The following is a 22,352-nucleotide window of genomic DNA, read 5'->3' as shown; positions in this document are numbered from 1 at the left end:
CAACCGCTGATCCATAGTTGTTGTGATTGGATTTTGCGTTCTCTCTCCCCAAAGGAAGGTGAGGATTTGCACCACAGAAGCGGGAATCCCTGTTAACTTCTGCTGTCAGGCAGGTACACAAATGCGTGATGTGTGTTAAAAAAAAAAAAACAAAAAAACCCAAACGGGGGGTGGGTGCGATAGTAGCAGAGACAGCGGCCTGAACTGTAGCCCAGTGAAGGTTGACATTCAAACACAGAAACCTCATCCCCACGTGAGGTGTGGCCCACATGCCACCAGTTTGTAACTCCTGGGGACCCTAGTTTAAAGATACTAGATTCTGTCAGCCTCTTGCTTATTATGTGACTTTGGCAAAGTCATTTAGCCTCCTTGAACCGCTGAGTGGAACTAAACCATGGTACACAGCTCAGGGATAGTGCTACGACAGGTCGACCAATGTGTGTCAAGTTCTGAGCAATTCTTGGGTTTTTCTTGCATGAACAATTCCTACTAATACAACGAGCGGGTGGCGAGGGCTGCCGTAAGATGACAACGTAGCAGATAATGGGGACCTGGGAGTTCCTGTTGGCACAGATCCTAATGTACTTTTGAAGACATTGATTAATGAAGCTGCATGTCCCTCGTGAGGTGAGGTCAGGATAACACTGCTTGTCTGCAGGTGTGTTGAGAGATGGGAACCCGGGGAGAGACACGGTTAGCCTCATCCCAACGGGGAAAGCAGAGGAGGCTTCAGCTCAATCTCCTAAATGCCTCAGGTGTGACCCACAGATGCTTCCCCCCGAGGATCTAAATGGCCTTTTCAGGCCAAAGCTGGAAATCCTGCAGGACCCCTGCTCCAAAAGATACACGCATTGCTTTACTGCTGTGGCTGAACTACTGGCTCACGTTTATTGAAAAGGCAGAACATAATACATCCAAAGAGATCCAGCTTCCACAGTTCTCCAAACGCTGGCTGTAAATCACCGTTAGGCTTGTCATTCCCTTGGGTGGCAGCAAAACTGCTGTAATGAAACGTCCCTGGGAAGAATAAACCACAAGACGTGCCTTCTATTGTACCAGACCATGAAGATTACAGCTGATAAAGTGCTGGCAGAAGCTTAGCGGTAAAGAGCCCTTGAGCAAAAGTCCCCATGCTGTGCAGTCCAGGGCGTTGGCTTCTCCTCTGAGGCCATCGCCTACCATCAAGACCCAAGTGTCACAAGGCTCACGCCCCGGGCGTGCTGCCAGAGCAAGAAGGACATGGTTTTTCTAAAGGCAGGGGATGGAAATCTGACCCTAACTGCCATTTCCAATGGGGAGGACGGCATTGTCGGGCCCTCCTGAATCTGGGGTGGTAAAGGGGCAGCTTCTACCTAAAACAGCAGGGAAGGGACACTGGTTGGTTTGGAGAACCATCATCAGAAGATAACCAAGGGATGGGCACTTCTTAGTCACACAGCTGGGATGCGATCACATGTGGCTAAGTGAAGGGCTCAAGTGTTAGGTATTGTGAATATCTTTTACTTTCAATGCTCTCTCTAGAGGTTTCTTCCCAAAGAAGGTGAAGCGATCGTACAGAGGATCTAATGCAGTGAGAAGCGGGCTGATGTGCAAACACTACTCCCAGGGTCTGTCTGGACAGTCCAGGTGGGTGCAAAGCATTTGCATAAAGAAGCCAAGATCGGAATGCCCTCAACAAGCCCTTTTGGGAGCAGAGCAACGAGGCAAGGTCCCCAGACCCCAGTAGGTAAGGAGGTGTCTTTGCACAACAGAAATTCACAACATATTGGGTCAGCTCCCCTCGAATTCAGAGAAGTTGGAAGTAATCACTGAGCAAACAGTATGTCAGAATTTAGTAGGGGCTGAGATACTGTTCGAGCTCCTCCAACTTAGAAATGTGCTTTCATGAAACAGGACAGGACCATAAAGGCAATTCCCCTTTAAAGTGGCCCATGGGAAACCTCTGTAACTCTGGATAGCTGAGGTTGGAAATCAGGTATAATTCTTCTTACTTAATTACCTGCCACCTCTAGCTCCACTCCCTGACTTGTGATGAGCTCCGTAAGTCTTAACGACACCAGAAGATTCCACGACCTATCATTCCTTCAAACCAATGGTTGTCCTGCTGCTGAGAGCTGGGACCACACTCCCTTTCTTCGGAAATGGAGGCTGAACCCCTTGAGTTCTGTACCTCTAGAGATTCTAAAATGTTCTTTCCCTAATAAGTGCACTTTTTCCAAACTGCTCCTGGAAGCCAGGGACAGGCCCCAGGCAAGCATATGGCACTGCTGGCATCAGAGCACTGGGTCTGGGACAAGGGAAGGGCAGGAGGCCGGCAGCCAAGGAGATAGGAGACTTGCCCTGTAAACCAACTAGACGCTACCAAATGCACAGTAAAAATATCATCATCTACAAGAGTTTTTGAGCTATGTGCACGTCTAAACCCAGTGTCCTTTTCCACTCCCCGTGAGAGGCCTCAGCGGGTACCAGGTGAGGCCAAGGCTCCATCCTTGCTACCCCCGCAGGTAGGCGGCGCCCGCGGGCTCGCGGCCCAGCGCGTTGATGTGCGGGAGCGCACCTGCCGCGGCCACCAGCTTCTCGCTCAGCTTCTGGTTCAGCAGCTCCAGGTGGCGGCCATTCTTCCGCGCCTGCCGCAGGGACCTCTTGACCTTCTTCACCCGGTCCCGCAGCTGCTTGTTCCGCTTCTCTAGGGTGGCCACCTTCTGCTGCAGCTTCTTGACGTGGTCCTCCTCCTCAAACAGGGCCTTCTGCACCGAGGAACACATGAGCTGGGGAGGAAACACCAGGAGACGCAGGTGAGTTTCAGAAAACCTCCCCAGGTAAGGTTCCTGGTGCTGCCAGCCCGGCAACACAGACCCCCGATGTCACCAATGGCCCCAACACGGGATAAGGACAGTCCTCATGCCCCCTTCTTGTTTTCACCCTGTGGACCCCAAATACAGGGCCCCCCTTTTTTGCTTTCTGTGTTTGGGTACCCTAGATAATTTTGTTTTCAAAAGATACTCCATGGTTTTGTCTTCTTACGTGCCTACCGATTTGCATCCTATTGAGTCCCTGTTGGAGCAGGTCACGCTTCACTTTCTGCTCTCATTCAGCAGTTTCGCCTGTTCAATTCTAATCTGACTCTAGAACATTTTACAGTAAAGCCCAAGCTTGAGGATCACCCACTTGGAAGCAAAACTGGATCCACAGAGGGCCTTCAGCGTATTTCCACGAAAGGGCTTTGCCTGTGCTGAGGTGCAAATACCCTCATTCTGGAAACATTTCTAGTCATCGTGGGATGGGCTGGAAGTGAGTGTCTCTTTTGAAAAACTGAGTTTTTGTTTCTTACCTAAGCCCCCTTGGTTTCTTACAGGAAAAAAAGGTATTCTAAATATATCACTCTAGCAAGAAGGACAGAGCTCTGGTGACCCAAGAAGTAAGAGAACAAAACCCGAAACAGAAAGATGCACAGAGAATATGAATAGTCTACAGGAAAGGTAACATACAAATATCTCTTATATGAAAAACTTAATAAGATAAATGCAAAATAGATCCACAATGGATTGCTTTTCTTTTAACAAAATGAAATTTCGATTTTACCCTTTGGTAAAATCAGAATCAGCATTTGGGGAAACAGGCATTCTCTTGTAGGCATTCTCATATACTGCGGGTAGAGTGTAAACTTCTATAAAGAACAATCTGTGTCAAAATGAAAATTGCATATACCCTTTGATCTAGTCATTCTGATAGAAACACTCCCATATGTGCAAATGTATATTTATATATTATATATAATAATATAATTGTATTTTATTTATACACACACACACACATAAAACAACTCCAAGAAGGTTGAGGAATGACATTAGCATCGTGGCCATATGAGACATCCCTCTTCCCGCCCGCAACAAAAATGGCATCACGAACAAAAGTGACTTTAAGAGAACTGTGGGATCCACCAAGGGACCCAGGAGGAGTCTTGCCCACGCATTGCATCTATGCATGCCTGTCTTCCTGATTGCTTGCCTGTCTCTAGTATTCTATTGTGTCCACAGAACCTATTTTTCCCTGTATATGCAAATTGTATGTTTATAAGTGAAAATGTTAATACATTAAATGATTGTTCATTTTAAAGCATAAGAAAAAAAGACGAACATCAGTCCTGGCTGTGGACCCTTCAGTGGTCCACGAGCTTCCTCCGGCCCCTCTCAGGCAAAGAACCTCAACAGGTATTTCTCAAAGGAGCTATACAAATGGCCAACGAGTATATGAGAAGGTGCTAGACATCACCAATCAGGAAAATACAAATCAAAACCACCGTGAGGAGCAGGCAAGCAAAGGCACCTGTTGTTCTCACTGCCCCCCACCCCTGCTCTGCTGCAGCAGGGGTCCCAATAAAGCCCTGACTGAACTTGGCCTCTGATCAATTTCTGTTGATTAAGGAGGCCAAGAACCCTAGTTGGTAACATATTTTGTGTGCCCAACGTGGGGCTTGTCCCTTCTAGGGGAGAGGATCTGGGCACCTCCGGGACCACCGAACGCAGCTTCCCCGTGGGTGACAAGCGGCCACCTGAACCTCTTGTTTCAGCATCACCTCGTTTGGTAAGTCTGCCTTTCTGGCCCCCGAGAGGCCTCGGTACCCTCATTCAGGCAACGCTTCTCCCCTCCCCTTTGTCCCTCACCATTTTCCCTTTCCCTCTCCTGAAATCTCTCTACTTCTCTCTCTCTCCTCTCCTCCTTCTGTCCTTCCAAGAGAGTGGATGTCAGGCAAGCTACAGCTCCCTCCGGCCGGCAATGGCTCACCGTGATGGGTGACAAGCAGAGGTGGGAGAGGCTTCCATCACACCTTGCAGACCTTGGTCCAGCGGGCTCTCCCTGACTGGAGATTTATGAGAGCGATAGAGGTTCAAACCTCATATCGTGTAGTGGGCTGTAAGTCTGATCGTCGCCATATTCTCACCTTTATTTTCCTGCCACCAAGAGAAGTCCCATTGGGAACGAGCTGAAGTGGCAGATTTCTATATACTGGTGCATGCGTGGGTGAGAGTCCCACCGGTGGGTCGGGGACCCACAGACGACATACAACTGGCTGGTTTCCGGGCTTGATCACCCCGGATGGGCAGTGGACAGGGTGCTCCCTCCTTCACTGGCCCTTTCTGGAAGCATGCAGATTGGTACCTGAATAGACAGCCGCAGGGGGCGGGCTGAAAAGGCAATCTCTCTGTCTCTTTCTCATTTTCAGGCTTTTCTGTCCCTCCTCCCTTTACCTCTCCCTTGGTCCTTACCCCTACCCTCCCATCCCCTTAATCCTGAAAACTTCCTGTTTGTGTCTTTAAGTTTTGCGATTGGTATCTTTGTGATGTAGTTTTTGTCCAGCTGTTCCTGGAAGTCACTGCCGACATTGTGAGCACATACAAACACAGCCCGCATTGCCTGAGACTCCAGCCTTGGGTTACTTAGTGGGATTTCAAAGAACAAAAAGAAAAGACAGGAGCTTGCATCTCCCTCTCCTCTGCACTTGCAATGTCGCTATTCTGCCCGGGCTCTCAGGAACTACCTGATTCATCTGTAGTCCCCCAGACTGAGGGGGGAAAAAAAAGGCCATTTTAAATTCAAGCGGGAAAACTATGAGATCTCTGCTTCTACAGAAATTAACTTGTCTAGCTTAAGCTATGGGTTTAATTAATACAGACCCATCTTTAGAGTCATCAACATAAAGTACAATACTTTCATTGTATCTAGGGTTACTGGAAGTCAATAAGTGTACATTGTTCCTGTTATAAAAATCTGTCAACAGGGACAATAACCTGATATGATTAAATTTTTAAGTAAATGTAACTGGGATAAGAACTTTTTGCTAAACTACATAGGAATAATTATGTTTTGGAAACATCCATCTAAAACAGTCTCTCCCATTTTTGGTGAATTTGAAGCTAAAGTAATTAAGGTAGGAATTAATTGTATATGTAGGCCATTTCAAATAAGATAAACTATTGGAACATTAATTGCTAAACAGGTCTAAATTTACCTACTTTTGTCTTCTTGTGAGAGAGAAATTAAGCTGGTGCCACCTTGAGATGTTCGCTACCAATTTGTGGAATGCTAATGTGAAAGACAGTTCATGGTGGCTTAAGGAAAGTAGGATGCGTTAAGAAAAGAAGGTACGAGGAATGGGAATATATTGTGTTGAAAGGAAAAAGGATGACTTTGTCCTAGAGCTGGCTGTTTCTGAATGGGGAAAGAATAAGGGACAAAGTATGGCTACAGAAAGTTGCAGGTTTGCGGAAGAGGAACATTAGGAACTTTGGTCAGGATTTTCTATGGTTAGGATTTTCTAAGGTTGGATTAAATTTAATTAGGTAAATGGATTTTATTAAGAGTAGGTTGGTGCAAGACTGGGCTTGGTTCCTCTCTCTCGTAAAAAAAGTTTTCCCGGGATCAGGTTCAAAGTCAGCCCCCACCTTTCCCCCCTTCGGGAAGTAGCGATGGCAACAGAGGGCTTATTAGAGTCAACAGCCCCTTCTCAATGGGAGACTTAGGAAACCCATAAGGCAGGTTCTCAGGGAACCCTAACAAGTTTAGGGATGAATTTATCAGGCTGGGATTGACATTCTCTCTCACCTGGCAGGACATCATGGATTATTCTGGCCCACTGTTGCACCCCAGATGAAAAGGAGCGCATACTGAGAAAGCCCAGGGAACACTCAGATGGCCTACTGGCCACCAGTCCGCATGGCCAAGTTTATCAGGTAGGTGGGATGCAATCCCAGAACATGACCCGTGCCGGGACTGTGAAGATTGTGTAGGCCAAGCTAGGATGAGACGTTAGATTACTTGTCTGTCAGAAATAATGAAAAGGTGTATGGTGAAGCCAGTAAATTACAATAAGGTCTGAGAGGTTACACAGGAAAAAGGTGAGAGCCCAGCAGGCTTCCTGAGCCGGGTGACAGAGGCATTCAGGAAGGACACCAATACAGACCCTGAGTCTGCAGGAGGGAGGACACTCTGGGCCATGTATTTTATCACCAAGCCCACTCCTGATATCTGGAGACAGTTCCAGAAGCTTGCGGCTGGGCCCCAAGCCCCGCTGTCAACCCTGAGGAGGCCTTCAAGGTCTGTAACAACCAAGACTTAACAGAGGAGGCCAATGAGGATAAGAGGCTAATAAAGAAGACGCAGCCTCTGGCCGCTCTGATCCACCCACCACCTCGAGGGGACCCTGGAGGGCCGAGAAGGCTGGACAGACCACCAAGAAGCCCCTTGGACCCAAACCAGTGTGCCTTTTGTCAGAAAGGGGGCACTGGGAGGCGGAATGTCCTGGGTGCCCTCCTGTGGGATGCCCGAGCGCCTCCCTGGCTCCAGATCCATCCTCGTGACTGCAGCGGAGCCTCGGGTCACCCTCGATGTGGCAGGTAGGAGAACTGAATTTATTGTAGACGCTGGAGCCGCCTGCCCTGCTCTGACTTGGCCGGCTGGCCCCCTCTCCAGCCATGACTGTGCTGTGACGGGAGTCGATGGACAGCCAAAGGAAAGGCGATTTACCATCCCCTCTTGCCTGTGGAATCGGGTCCATTATTATTACTCACTCCTTTTTGTACACGACAGAATGCCCTGTCCCTTTCCTCGGGAGAGATAAGTTAGGAGCTAGTATATTCTTAGGTCAGGGTGAATCCAAGAAGGTAATCCGAACGGAGAATGCATCTATTAATAGTCCCAGATGACCCACCTGTTGGGCATCAAAATATGCCCCAAGACATCCCCCAAGAAATTACAGAACAGGTAGATCCTGCAGTTTGGGATACCTCGGTGCCAGGAAGGGCAAAACGTGTTCCCCCAATAAAAATAAGGTTAAGGCCTGGGGAAAAATACCCCTGGAAGACACAATATCCTTTAAAGCCTAAGGCCCTGAGGGGAATCCAACCGCTGCTCAGCAGATTCCTGAAACACGGACTCATTAGGCCCTGCCAATCCCCTTGCAGCACCCCGAACCTCCCCGTACAGAAGCCTAACGGGGAGTGTCAGTTTGTGTAAGACTTACGAGCACTAATGAGAGCTTTGCAATAAGAAATTAAATATTTTCACTGACTCTAAGTATGGGTTCCACGTGCTACATGCTCATGTTGCCAGATGGAAAGAAAGAGGAATGTTAACCACTAGAAGTTCCCCCATAAAACATAAAGATTTGATTCTGGTCTGTTAGAAGCAGTGTCGCTTCCTACCCAGGTAGCAGTAATGCACTGCAGGGGCCATCAGAGGGATGGATCTTTTGTGATCTTTTGCGAGCCAAGGGAACAGCAAAGCTGATCAAATTGCAAAACAGGCAGCTCAGTTGCGGGAGCCTGAACAAGTTAAGGCTCTAGTGATTAGCCCCCCCTGAACTCCCTAGTCTTCCCCAGTTCTCCCCCCCAGGAATAAGAAAATGCTGAGAAATGGAGCTCTGAGAAGGGAAGCACTGGCTGGCATCAAAAGGAGGATGTTTCTAATCCCTGAAGCCCAACAATGGAGACTCACCAAGAGCTTACATGACGCCACCCACTACGGGAGGGATGCACTATGGGACTTGAGGCAAAAGGCTTTTTCAGGAAAGGGGCTGGAAAGAACAATAAAACAAGGAACGCTTGCCACGCCGGTAATAACCCACAGGCCCATCCAATCCCCCCTTCGTTACTCGGGCCAATTCAACGCCGAGGGACATACCTGGGGGAAGCCTGGCAGTTAGATTTCACCCAAATGCCCCCACGATCAGGATATAAATATCTTATGGTGTTTGTTGATACTTTCCCCACCCGATCTGAGAACGCCCCGCAAGTCCCTTTTAAAAGAAAGAATTTTTCGGTTTGGACTTCCAAAGTCCCTGCAGAGCGATAACGGGCCCTCTTTTTATAGCCAAAATCACACAGGGGCTCACAACAGCCCTAGGGCTAGACTACAAGCTACACACCTCTTGGCACCCCGAGTCTTCAGGGAAGGTAGAGAAAATGAACCATCCTTTAAAGAAAACCTTAGCAAAGCTATGCCCAGAGACTCATGCACCCTGGACCAACCTGCCTCTTATTGCACTCCTCAGGGTCCGTGTAGCCCCCAGGAGTGGTCTGAAACTTAGTCCCCTTGAAATGACCTACGGGAGACCTTTTCTTACTACTGACATTCTACTGGATGAGGAAGTGAACCAGACCCTGAGATATATTATTCTAGGACAAGTTCAGAAAGCATTCCAGGACTATTCCTACAAGGCACTGCCAGCTCCCACTAAAAATACAGAGGAAGGAGCAGTTCCTTCACAAATAAACCCCGGGGACCCAAGTTCTTCTCAACATCTGGAAAGAGAGCTCCCCCAAAGACCAACTATTGCCAACTATTACTCTAAAGTAATTTAAACCACCCCCACTGCTGTCAAACTGCAAGGGGTATCTGTTGGGTACATCTGTCCAGACTAAAGCTTTTACTTCCAGAAACCCCACGGTCACAACAGAAGAACAATGCACCTGTGAGCTAGCGGAAGATCTGAGATGCCTATTCCAAAGACAGGTACCATCAACAGGTAAGTAAAATGATGTAGTGAGTTGGCTCCTATTTGAAGCCTTAATGGGACTTGGGACCTCTCGTTTCCTTGGCTGATGTGGTTCTTGACAATCGTCTGGCCCTTGAGTACCTTCTGGCAGAGCAAGGCAGAGTTTGTGCGGTAACTAATACTTCCCGCTGCACTTGGATCAATGCAACAGGACAGGTAAAAGTTAATAGAAGCTCAGGCAGAGCGGCTTCATCATTTTGGCAGGGGTGATATCACCTTCCTCGTCTGGTGGTCAACAGTCAAGGAAGCCCAAAGTTAACCTGGTTCCTTCCCTTTCTAGGCGCTTTAATGGCAATTGTTGTTCTCCTCCTTTTTAGCCTTTGTTTTGTTTAACCTTTTGGTTAAGTTTGTGTCTTTTAGGCTCCAACAGTTTGAAGTAAGGCTCATGATGGCCCAAGAAATTCAGCCCATTCCAGCGGAAAGTGGCCCAGGTCCCTACAGGTCCTTGGAACAGTCAGGTCCTTCTCCTCTAGGGGAGGCTAGGGTCTTTCAGAAGAAGAGACCTTCAGCCTCTTACCCCTTAATGTGTAGAGTCTCTTGGGGGGAATGAGACAGGCTGGGACCTGGGACCCTATACTGCAGTGCTTGCACCTGGACATACCTCTCCTCAAGCAACAAATTAAAAGAAACTGTATGGGACTAAAAATTACTGCGTGCATGCTCAGTTGGGGCAAATTGTAGACAAAAGATACAAAGAGACCAAAAACACCCAACTGCCATTTTGAGGAGCCTGGAGCAAAAGCAGGGCACTGCGCATGCCCCCGGCACACAACACCACCTAAGCTACCCCTTCGGCCCAACCCCTGGACACACCCCTACCTTCACCCCATATAAGGAACAAGCTCGCCCCCTCTCGGCGTGGGCAAGCAAGGGAACCTGTTGTTTGTTCTCACTCCCCCCTGCTGCAGCAGGGGCCCCAATAAAGCCTTGCCTGAAAAAAACAAACAAAACCCACAAAGAGGAATCACTCACACCTGTCATCAAAAAGACAAGAAATACGGTTCCAGTTCAAGATGGTGACATAAGAGGATTCTGAGCTCACCTCCCACCACGGACACACCAAATCTATAGCTACATACCAGGCAACCGAGAAAAAAACGCACACTGAAGCAGGTAGGAGAGGCTGAGACAATCTCATCATAAACCCGGTGCGGCAACCTGCAATCAAGAGGGAACTGACGACGGAGCTTATCCCTGAGGAGCAAAGGGGTTGAACCCCACATCTGGCACCCCAACTTTTAAGACCTTCACCTAAGAGACGAGCCCCCAAAACTTCCAGGTTTGAAAGCCACCAGGGCTTGCCTCCCTGAGACCCACAGGCTATGAGTGAACTGAGAACAGCTCTTAAAGGGCTCACACAGACTCACCTGGCTACCCAGCACCACGGCCCAGTGCAGAGGCAGCTGACTGAAAAGCACCCGATTCGCTTATCTGAAAGCTTTGGCCTGAGGGGCAGGCTTCTCACTGAACACACAACGAAAGGCCAACTGAAATACTCGACAGAGACTATGGCCTCTTTTTGAATTATGGTTTTCTCAGGGTATATGCCCAGTAGTGGGACTGCTGGAAGTCATGTACCAAAATGTTCATTGCAGCTCTATTTACAATAGCCCAGAGATGGAAACAACCTAAGTGTCCATCATCGGATGAATGGATAAAGAAGATGTGGCACATATATACAATGGAATATTACTCAGCCATAAAAAGAAACGAAACTGAGTTATTTGTAATGAGGTGGATAGACCTAGAGTCTGTCATACAGAGTGAAGTAAGTCAGAAAGAGAAAGACAAATACCGTATGCTAACACATATATATGGAATTTAAGAAAAAAATGTCACGAAGAACCTAGGGGTAAGACAGGAATAAAGACACAGACCTACTAGAGAACAGACTTGAGGATATGGGGGGAGGGAAAGGGTGAGCTGTGACAAAGCGAGAGAGAGGCATGGACACATATACACTACCAAACGTAAAATAGATAGCTAGTGGGAAGCAGCCGCATAGCACAGGGAGATCAGCTTTGTGACCGCCTGGAGGGGTGGGATAGGGAGGGTGGGAGATGCAAGAGGGAAGAGATATGGGAACATATGTATATGTATAGCTGATTCACTTTCTTATAAAGCAGAAACTAACACACCATTGTAAAGCAATTATACTCCAATAAAGATGTTAAAAAAAAGACTATGGCCTTCGGGAGCCATTGTCATGCTTTCCCTCTGCTCCACCTTAGGTTGTGATGCCTCCAAGAAAGGGGCTTATGTACACATCTGACACCCTAGCTTTTGTGTCTGTCACCCAGAGAACACATCCCTTGATACCGTGGCTCTGGTGGCCAGCGGGGCTTGTGTTCATGGGTTCCTCAGGATGGTAGCAAACAAAGAAATAGTTCTTAACTGGCTATTACCACAGAGTTCAAGGCAGAGGGAGCAGACAGAAATACCCATCTCCCAGTCTTCTCCTAAAAGAGATATTTGCAAACTGTAAAAGCTTCTACATGAGGGCTTGGCTTCCAATCACCCTGAATCTAGGTGCTGACTGAAATCCTCCCCTGACAGGTCTTGGCACACCCTCAACTACTGCAAGCCACTGAGAATAAAGTAGGCTTCTTGGACAATCAATCACAAGGGTTTGAGAGATATCCAAGAGCTAGGGCAGAGTTGAACGATAAGGTTCATCTCCTACACAAAGCCACTCCTTCAAGACTGGGAGAGGTAGTTGTTTCATCTAACGCATATAAGCCATAGACTGTCAAGGAAAAATGAAGAAACAGAGGAATATTTCCAAAGGAAAGAATAAGATAAAACCTCAGAAAAAGACCTTAATGAAATGGAGATGAGTAATTTACCTGATAAAGAGCTCAAAAGAGTGGTGATAAAGATGCTCACAGAGCCCAGGAGAAAAATGCATGCATAAAATGAGAATTTCAACAGAGATCAAAAATATAAGAAAGTACCAAACAGAAGTGACAGAGCTGAAGAATAACTGAACTGAAAAATACAATAGAGGTGTTCAACAGCAGACCGGATGAAACAGAAAAAAAGGATCACTGAACTCAAAGACAGAGCAGTGGAACTCATCCAATCAGAACAGCAAAAAGAAAAGAGAATGAAGAAGAGTGAAGACAGCCTAACGAGACAACATCAAGCAAAAGGGGTCCCTAAAGAGGAAGAGAGAAAGGGGCAGAAAACTTAATTGAAGACATAATGGCTGAAAACTTCCCTAACCTAGATCCAGATCCAGGAAACCCAGAGAGTATTAAATAAGATGAACCCAAAGAGACCCACACCAAGATACACTGTAATTCAAGTATCAACAGTTAAAGACAAGGAGAGAATCTTAAAAGCAACAAGAGAAAAATAACTTATGACAAGGGGAACCTACAAGACTATCAGCAGGTTTTTCAGCAGAAACTTTGCAGGTCAGAGGGAGTGGCGTGATATACAGATATAAAGAGCTGAAAGAAAAAAAAAACTGCCAACTAAGAATACTCTACCCTGGAAAACTGTCCTTCAGAACTGAAGGAGAGATAAAGAATTTTCTAGACAAGGAAAAGCAAAAGAATTACATCACCACTAGACCAGCCTTACAAGAAATGTTAAAGGGAGTTATTCAAGCTGAATAGAGAAGGTGCTAATTCGTAACAAGAAAACATTACAAAGTAGGCATCTCATTGGTAAAGGTAAATATATAGTAAAATTCAGAATAATCTAATGTCATAAAGGCAGTGGGTTAATCACTTGTAAAGCCAGTACAAAGGTTAAAAGATAAAAGTAGAAAAATAACTATATAATTTGTTAGTGGATACACAAGATAAAAAGATGTATTTGTGACATCAAAAGCATTGGAAAATAAGTTATTAACTTAAAATGTACTGTTACAAGTTGTTTTACATAAACCTCATGGTAACTACAAAGCAAAAACCTATAGTAGATAAACAAAATATAAAGAGAAAGGACTCTACCACTACAGAAAATCATCAAACAAACAACAAAGAGCAAGAGAAGAGAAAGGAACAGAGGAACTACATAACAACCAGAAAGAAATTAACAAAATGGTAATAAGTACATACCTATAAGTAATTACATTAAATGTAAATGGACTATCTCCAATCAAAAGAGTGGCAGGACTTCCCTGGTGGCACAGTGATTAAGAATCTGCCTGCCAATGCAGGGGACATGGGTTCGAGCCCTGGTCCAGGAAGATCCCACATGCCGCGGAGCAACTAAGACCATGTGCCGCAATTACTGAAGCCTGCGTGCCACAACTACTGAAGCCCACACGCCTAGAGCCCGTGCTCCACAACAAGAGAAGCCACCACAATGAGAAGCCCGCGCACCACAAGGAAGAGTAGCCCCCTGCTCGCTGCAGCTAGGAAAAGCCCGCGTGCAGCAACGAAGACCCAATGCAGCCAAAAATAAATAAGTAAATAAATAAAGACAGAGTGGCTGAATGGATATAAAATATGACCCATCTATATGCTGCCTAAAAGAGATTCACTTCAGCTTTAAGGACACAGAGACTGAGAGTAAAGGCATGGAAAACGATATTCCATGCAGATAGAAACCAAAAACAAGCTGGGGTAGCTGTACTTATACTGTAAGACAAACTATAATAAGAAACAAAGGTCATTAATATAATGATAAAGGGATCAATTCATCAAGAGGGTATAGCATTTGTAAATAGTTATGCACTCAACATAGGAGCATCTAGATACATAAAGCAAATATTAACAGACCTAAAGGGAGAAATAGACAGCAATACAATAATAGTAGGGGACTTCAGTATCCCCCATCAATAATAAATAGATCATACAGACAGAAAAATAAGGAAACACTGGACTTCAACTACATGTTAGACCAGACAGACTTAACATTTACAGAACATTCAATCTAAAAGCAATAGAACACAGATTCTTCTCATACGCACAGGAAACATTCTCCAGGATAGATAATATGTTCGGTTCCAAAACAAGTCTTAATAAATTAGAACTCTGAGATCTTATCAAGCAGCTTTTCTGACCACAATGGTATAAAAGTAGAAATCAATTATAGAATAAAACTGGAAGATTCAAAAATATGTGGACATTAAACATGCTCCTGAACAACAAATGGTCAAAAGAGAAAATCAAGAAATAAAACATACCATAACTTGCGGGATGCAATAACGTCAGTTGTAAGAGGGAAGTTCATAGTGATAAATGCCTACGTGATAAAACAACAAAGATCTCAAGTAAACAACCTAACTTTACACCTCAAGGACCTAGAAAAAGAAAAAATAAAGCCCAAATTTAGTAGAAGGACTAAAAGCTGATTTTCTGAAAAAATAGTAATCTTCAGCTAGATTCAGCAAAGAAAAGAGCCATAAATAAAATCAGAAATGAAAGGAGGTATTACACCTATTACAGCAGATCATAAGAGACTATGAACAATTATACACCACAAAACTGGACAATTTGAAGAAATGGATAAATTCCTAGAAACATACAACCTACCCGCACTAAATCATAAAATAAATAGGAAATCTGAACAGACCAAGTACTAGTAAAGAGATTGAATCAGTAATCAAAAACTTCCCAAGAAACAGAAGTTCAGGACCATATGGCTTCAGTGGTCTTTCTTTCTTCATTTAAAGAAAAATTAATAGCAATCCTTCTCAAACTCTTCCAAAAAATAGAAGAGAGAACACTTCCAAACTCATTTTACAAGGCCAGTATTACCTTAATACCGAAACCAGACAAGGACACCACAGAAATCACAAGCCAGTATCCCTGATGAATACAGATGCAAAGATCCTCAAAAAAACATTAACCAACTCTTTTCAACAATATATTAATAGAACCATATACCATAATCAAGTCGCATTTATTCCAGGGGTGCAAAGATGGTTCAACATCTGCAAATCCGTTAATGTGCTACACATTAATAAAATGAAGGATAAAAATACTATCGATAAATGCAGAAAAAGCATTTGACAAAATTCAACATCCATTTATGATAGAAACTTTGGTGGGGGATTAGGCCTCGAGGGCAGAGCTCTCATGAATGGGATTAACGTCCTTATAAAGGAGGCCTGAGAGCTCCCTTGCCCCCTCTGCCACGTGAAGATACAAGAAGAAGTCTGTGACCTGCAAGAGGGCCCTCACCTGTCCACGCTGGCTCCCTGACCTTGGACTTCCACCCTCTAGAACCTTGAGAAAAAAATTTCTGTTGTTTATAAGTCCCCCAGTAGGTGGGATTTTGTTATGGCAGCCCAAACAGACTAAGACCCCCTGGTACATAGTAAATGTCCACTAAATGTTGGTCATTATTATGGTATAGAGTTCAATCTCTCAAAACCCTTAAGACCTTTGTGACTGGACCCAGCCTGCATCTCCAGTCTTACTTATCATCCTTCTGTTCACACACTTTATGCCCAAAGCAACCTGGCTCTAGTTGTTCCCCAGTATGTCTTGTTCTTTCCCATCTCGGTCTCTGCGTGCTCTTCCTTCCTCCGGGAGGGCTGGTCGACCCCAGCTCTGTCTGGCAGTCCTAGAACCATTTTGCAGGTCCACCCCCACGACACTTTCCATAGGTGTCTCTCCAATTACACATAACGTTTCCTACTCCCCCATCTCCATAGCACGCAGAGCCATTCATACAGCACACACCAAGCACCACACAGCCCCGGGGGTACGTGCACTACCCTCGTCACATGGCGAACTGCCGAAGGCCTATTTCACCATGGTCTTTGTAGCCTTGTTGCCCTGGCCATTTTAGGCATACACCAAAACATCGGAATCAAGTTATGTGTTCCAAAAATATCTGTCATTTAACAAAGAGCTTTTGCCACTGTTAAGGGGGTTGCGGGGAGGGAACATGTGCCACACTGCGCTCTTCTGGCCAAAATGAGCCCCTCAAAGAGAAGGTGCCACAGGAGACTCTAGAGAACTCATTATTTATACAGTATATGACCAGATATCATCTATATAACTTTCTGACAGTTTAATATGGCCACGTACTAGGCTCAGCACTTTATATCCACTCTCACTAAGTCACGATCATTCTCTAAGTTATTACAGATCCTTGAACCAAGAACAAGATAAAAGAATCCAAGCAAAGTCCATTAAAAGAAGAGGACTGGGTTTTGCGGGGGGACTGACATGTACACACTGCTGTATTTAAAATGCATAACCGATAAGGACCTACCGTATAGCACAGGGAGCTCCGCTCGATATTATGTAACAACCTAAATGGGAAAAGAATTTGAAAAAGGATACATGTATATGTATAACTGAATCACTTTGCTGCACACCTGAAACTAACCCAACATTGTTAATCAACTATACTCCAATATGAAATGGAAAGTTAAAAAAGAGGACTGGGTTTTAATATGGCTGGCTGTTCATTTTGAAAGGACAGAGTCCAATAGTGTGTTGGAACATAACATCAAAGAGAAGGCTGAGTTACATTTTATGACGTTCTTCACACGCTGCATTTTAAAATAACAAATGAGAGTGAACATGGTGGGATGCAACAAGCTCTGTGCTCTTGGTGGAACGTCAGTGCACATCTAAGACATCAACACTCTTCGTAGGCATCCCTCAGACCCAGGGCCCAGCTGTTCCCTACTCTAGGGAGCTAGAGCAAGAGGAAGACCACCTTGACAATGGCCTGAAGAAACCAAGATGAAGCAAAGGGACAGCCAGAAAGTGTGTCTGTGGGGGTTGGGGGTGGGGGGGTAGTTATTAAAATGGGATGAATGGGATGACTGGAGTTCCTTGGTGAATATGTCACTCTCAATCCCTTAGCCTCTCTTTGACATGGGTAGGGTTTGGGCTAGAGCAGAAAGACATAGAAGGACTCTTGTCCAATGTCACCAATAGCAAAGCTGTGACCCAGGACCCCTTACCAAGTAGAAGGTCTTTATCTTTGTGGAAAGTGGGCTCTGCCTGCAAATAGGAAGGGCTTCGGCCCTAGGAATAAGAGGCTAACCCCATAAAATGATGAAGCCATTGTCACAAGCGTCTCAAGCAGGCCTCCTGAATCCTGGCCTTCACCTCTTGAGAAGCATGAATTTCTACACAACACCTGTGCTTTCAAATACATGTTTCTTTAAGAAACTATCCTTTCTCTGAAATGCTTTCCAAATGCAATCAATCTCTTTAGAAACTGCTTTTAAAATATACATATAAAAGGTCAACACACTTGCTCATTTAATTTTGTGTGCTTTATAAGAGGCTGAGAACAGGAGGGGGAGAGGCCAGACCAAGAGGAAACACGTATTGCCATGTGCTCTTTGAAGAGGAACCAAAGAGAAGCAAATGATCATTTGGGGCAACCGCCAAGCAACTGATTGCTAATGGGCAGCCCCGTCCTCAGGACCACATCACACCAGCTCTGACTGGCTACAGAGGAGAAAGCCCTTGCCTGTCAGATGTCTACGCCCCCAGCATCCACCTGTGGCTGAGTTGCTTTTCTCTAGAAAGCGCCAGTGCTTCAGGGTGGATGAGAAGGCTGTCGTAGGGGAGCCTGCCCTTTTATTCTCAGACAAAAGGTAGGCTGGGATACCCATTCTTTACCTTCTTTTTAAAGTAACGTCTTTTTAAACTATAAAAAGCAACATATTTTATTGTACAAAACCTTTTTCAAATTGAGACCAAAAAAAGATCATCTGTAATTCTGTTGCACTGAGATAGCCACTGCTGACATTTTAATACATCTCTTCCTAGGACTGTTTCTATTGGTATACATAAATATTTAAACGAAGTTGGACTCATGCCATTATTAGACTTTCTGATGTGATTTTTTCCCTTTGCTATTTTATCATGATTATTTTCTGGACACTTGTACACTTCCATGGAGCATTTCAATGGAAGCTGGGGGAGGGGGAGTCAGGTGGTTCTGCCCAGCTGCCGTGAACTGAAAAACTCATCACTAGTTGTTAATCTTCCTCCATCCTTATAACCACAGGCCAACAGGGAAGGATGCCAAGATGGGCGTTTTTGCATCTGTGGGGCTGAATGATCTTAGGGTGGCCTTTCGGGTGGTCACCAGCCTCCAATGACAGGACAAACCCATGAGAGTTTCTCACCTGTGCTCTACCTAAAACCTTCCCATGTGTTCTCTGCTGTCCCCAGGAATCTCAGGTGCTGTGGGAAAGTTTCGCAATCAAGATCTTGAAGGGTTAAGGAATTGAAGCCATGTTACCATATAGAATCCATATACAATACAGAATCACCTCTAAATGATTAAAGAAATCATTTCTAAATGGTTTCCACCTCCATATGTTCGTTCATTCCAGCAAGAAGCACTTATTATACCATGCCTGGTACTGTACGGTGCGGAAAGTTCTCCCTGAGTTACTCCACAATATAGCACTAAACTCTGTATCTACATAACAAAAAGACAGTGCATTAAAAATTACTACTTCATGGCAGCAGACATACCAAAGGCTCCCTGGGAGGATTCTTGCCTTCACAGCTGCTTTCAATTTAAATAACCCTATACAGACAAAACAAAATGTACTTTCTGAAACGTTAAAAATGAGGCAAGTCCCAAAGTGGTAACACTGACCAACAGCTTGCCTTTTTAACACTTTGCTCCTGTTCTTGAGATTCAAAACAGAGAAAGGAAAAAAAAAAAAAGGAGAGAATTAAAATCTAGAACAGAGGCCAGCAAACTGTGGGCTTGTGGACCCGATCCGGCCCACCACCTGTTTTTGCTAATAAAGTTTTATTGGAACACTGACACGTTCCTTTGTTTACATATGGTCTGTGGCTCCTTTCCCACTACAATGGCAGAGTAGTTGCAACAGAGACTGTGTGGTCCAAAAAGTCTAAAATGTTTAGTACCTGGCCCCTTGTAGGAGAAAATTCTGGAACCCTCATCTTGAGAGAAGCTCAAGGCAAATGGAGATGCAAAGGCAACAGCTGACAACTGGATGAGTTTGGAGGGAAAACAGCCAATAAAGAATGGAAGAGGGCAAAGGATGGGGAAAGCATCGCGTCCCAGAGTTTGCCAAGACCCTCGCTGCCCACCCTTCACCCTTTTCACACCACTTTTGAGCACTGATGTGCAATCACTGCTTCAGGCTGCCAGGTCGCAGCTCAAGTTCTCAGTGATTCTTGTCAAGGAGCCTTTGACTCTCAACAGACTACTGCCAATTTCAAACCTCCAGATGCAAGTTCACAAAAGAGCTCTTTCCAAAGTGGTTATCCCACTGTTTCTAAAGTGCTTCCCCAGCGACACTGGAAATATATGCTTTCTGGAACCTACCCATGTGCACTGCCCAGGAGCAGCCACTCTCAGGGTGAGAGGCACTCTGAAGTGGGTCGCTGGTCACACAATCTTTCAGTTCTGAAAAGCTTACACTGCATGGTGCCTTCTGACCCAGTCAAGGCCAGAGGCCAAGACTCCTTCATTCTCCGTGTGATGCAGGAACTCCTGGAGGGTTGATGGTGAGCCCAGAGGTCTCAACCCAAGTTCTTGCCAGTTCTCTCTCACCCTGTCTCTTCGTTCCACCATTGTTTTAAACCTCTTAGGAGGCGAGCAGCAGAGTCAAGTCAAAGCAGAATGGTTTCCTAAAGGATTCGACAGCAACAGTTTGGATGACACCCAGCACTACCGAGAAAACTCCCAAGCCACAGAAGTGACAACAGCGTACTCTGCGGACTCTCTGGAGAAACAACCTGAGGTTCCTATGACTGTATTTGACTTGGCATCTGGTCCTTCCTGTGCTCCACCCAAAGTCAAAAGAGTTGTCTCCCTGTGCCAGGAACCCAGCAGAAGCGAGAGCAGATGCCCCAGACAGGCTGTGGCTGAAGGCGAGGGGCATGGAGAATGGGCAAATGGAGGTGGAAGCAGGCAGGCAGGGGGTCAGGGGACAGAGCTGGGGCAGCAGCACCCTTCCCACTGGGCAGTACTGGCTCAAGGGCTCCCCCAACCCTCCCTTCCTGCTCCCTTCCCCCGACTCTCCCCAGACAAGCCAAGGCTGTCTGGCCTCCTGGGTAGGAGCCTGGGCTTCAGAACCAGGCAAAACTGGGATTGCATCCTGGCTGCTCCTTCACGTATGGCAGGGCCTCCTCACCTGCATCAATGAAGCTGCCTTAGTTCACTCTCCTCATTTTTTTTTTTTTTTTTTTTTTTTTTTTTTTTTGCGGTACACAGGCCTCTCACCGCTGTGGCCTCTCCCGTTGCGGAGCACAGGTTCCGGACGCGCGGGCTCAGCGGCCATGGCTCGTGAGCCCAGCCGCTCCGCGGCATGTGGGATCTTCCCGGACCAGGGTATGAACCCGCGTCCCCTGCATCGGCAGGTGGACTCTCAACCACTGCGCCACCAGGGAAGCCCTCACTCTCCTCATTTACACAACGGGGGTAATAATGCCTCCACTATCCACTTGCTTTGAAGATTAAAATCAGAGAACAGATGTAAAAGCATCTGACATAGCACCTGACATACAGGAAACATACAATAAATGAATCTTTATGACTGTTCCTCACCTGAACTTGAGCTTTCCTGATTGAACTACTCCTTCGTAACCACACTGGCTCCCTCAAATATCTATGCCTTTGCATGTGTAGTTCCTTCTGCTTAGAAAATCTCCACCAACTACCCCCCACATCCTTATCCAACTGACAAAATTCTACTTATTCTCCAAGCCTGAGTTCAAGGGTCACCTCCCCTGTGAAGCCTTCCCTGATTCCCCCAGAAAGAGCCATGTAATCTTTCCCCAATTCTACTGTCAAGTTTATCACACTGTGAGTCTGACTCTCTCCTGGACAAGGCCCCTCAAATGCAAGGGTTCCATCTTTTCATCTTTGTATCCAGTACCTGGCATGGAATAAAGCACTTAACGAAGGAAGGGATGCAGGTTGAAATAAAAACAAGTTCAGTGACGTAAAAATGAGCAACAGGGCTTCCCTGGTGGTGCAGCGGTTGAAAGTCCGCCTGCCGATGCAGGGGACATGGGTTCGTGCCCCGGTCCAGGAGGATCCCACATGCCACGGAGCGGCTGGGCCCGTGAGCCATGGCTGCTGAGCCTGCGCGTCTGGAGCCTGTGCCCTGCAATGGGAGAGGCCACAGCAGTGAGAGGCCCGTGTACCGCAAAAAAAAAAAAAAGCAACGAACGGAGAAGCAGGAGCCACCTTTGGAAAGTAGGTGCTGGCTCCATTGTGATCCTTGTGAAGTCCTATCCCAAGTCTGTTCTGACTCCCTGTTCTGGTAAGATCAGGAACTGGCTTTAATGATCCCTGAAGTTAATGCATTTTCTTTTCTGATTCTCTCCCAGGCCCAGCTGACTAGGTTATTTTGTGTATCCTACACCAAATCCATAACAGCTGCAGGACATAATGGAGGTGAAAAAAGACTGAATTTTCACGGGGAGATGCTGGGTTACAGGAAGCCCAGGTAAATTCAGGACACAGATCACGTTTCAGAAAGACTCCAGAGATGGCGGAAGAAGAGGACGGGGTCTTCAAAGGCCAGGGCTTAACTCCTGAATCGACCATGATTAAAATCAGGAGAGACTGCGCCGCCTTGGGTCCATTCTGCGCCGTCACAGAAAGGGAAGTTTACCGATTAAGTTCAGTTACAGAGAGATAAAGGTAAATCTTCAGATGAATGCACTAGAAAGCACTGCCAAGGTGAGGTCTACATAACGATCATCTCATCATGCTCGCATGGGGACAAAAGGGGTTTTTTTGGTCAAATAAAGTTCAAAAATTCTGCATATTATGTCTCCCTCTTTGATACGATACACATTAACCTATCAACCATACACGTTGGTCCTGCATTAAACCAACCCCCATGTTTTACACCCAT

General features: G+C 45.9%; 1 protein-coding gene across 1 annotated transcript in view; it reads right to left on the bottom strand.

The window, feature by feature from the left end:
• Nucleotides 1–888: 888 nt before the first annotated feature.
• CCDC3 (coiled-coil domain containing 3) overlaps nucleotides 889–22,352 on the bottom strand; it is a 96,338-nt gene continuing 74,874 nt past the window's right edge. The window contains exon 3 of the mRNA XM_024734166.1: nucleotides 889–2,768. Coding sequence (XP_024589934.1) covers nucleotides 2,493–2,768 — 276 coding nt within the window. The 3' untranslated portion in view covers nucleotides 889–2,492. The remainder of the gene's footprint in view (nucleotides 2,769–22,352) is intronic.

The sequence above is a fragment of the Neophocaena asiaeorientalis genome, unplaced genomic scaffold (genome assembly GCF_003031525.2).
Source record: "Neophocaena asiaeorientalis asiaeorientalis breed wild unplaced genomic scaffold, Neophocaena_asiaeorientalis_V1.1 scaffold120, whole genome shotgun sequence".
In the NCBI taxonomy this organism is placed as follows: domain Eukaryota; kingdom Metazoa; phylum Chordata; class Mammalia; order Artiodactyla; family Phocoenidae; genus Neophocaena; species Neophocaena asiaeorientalis.
The sequence above is the reverse complement of the archived record's forward strand: the minus strand, read 5'-3'. Positions and strand labels throughout refer to the sequence as shown.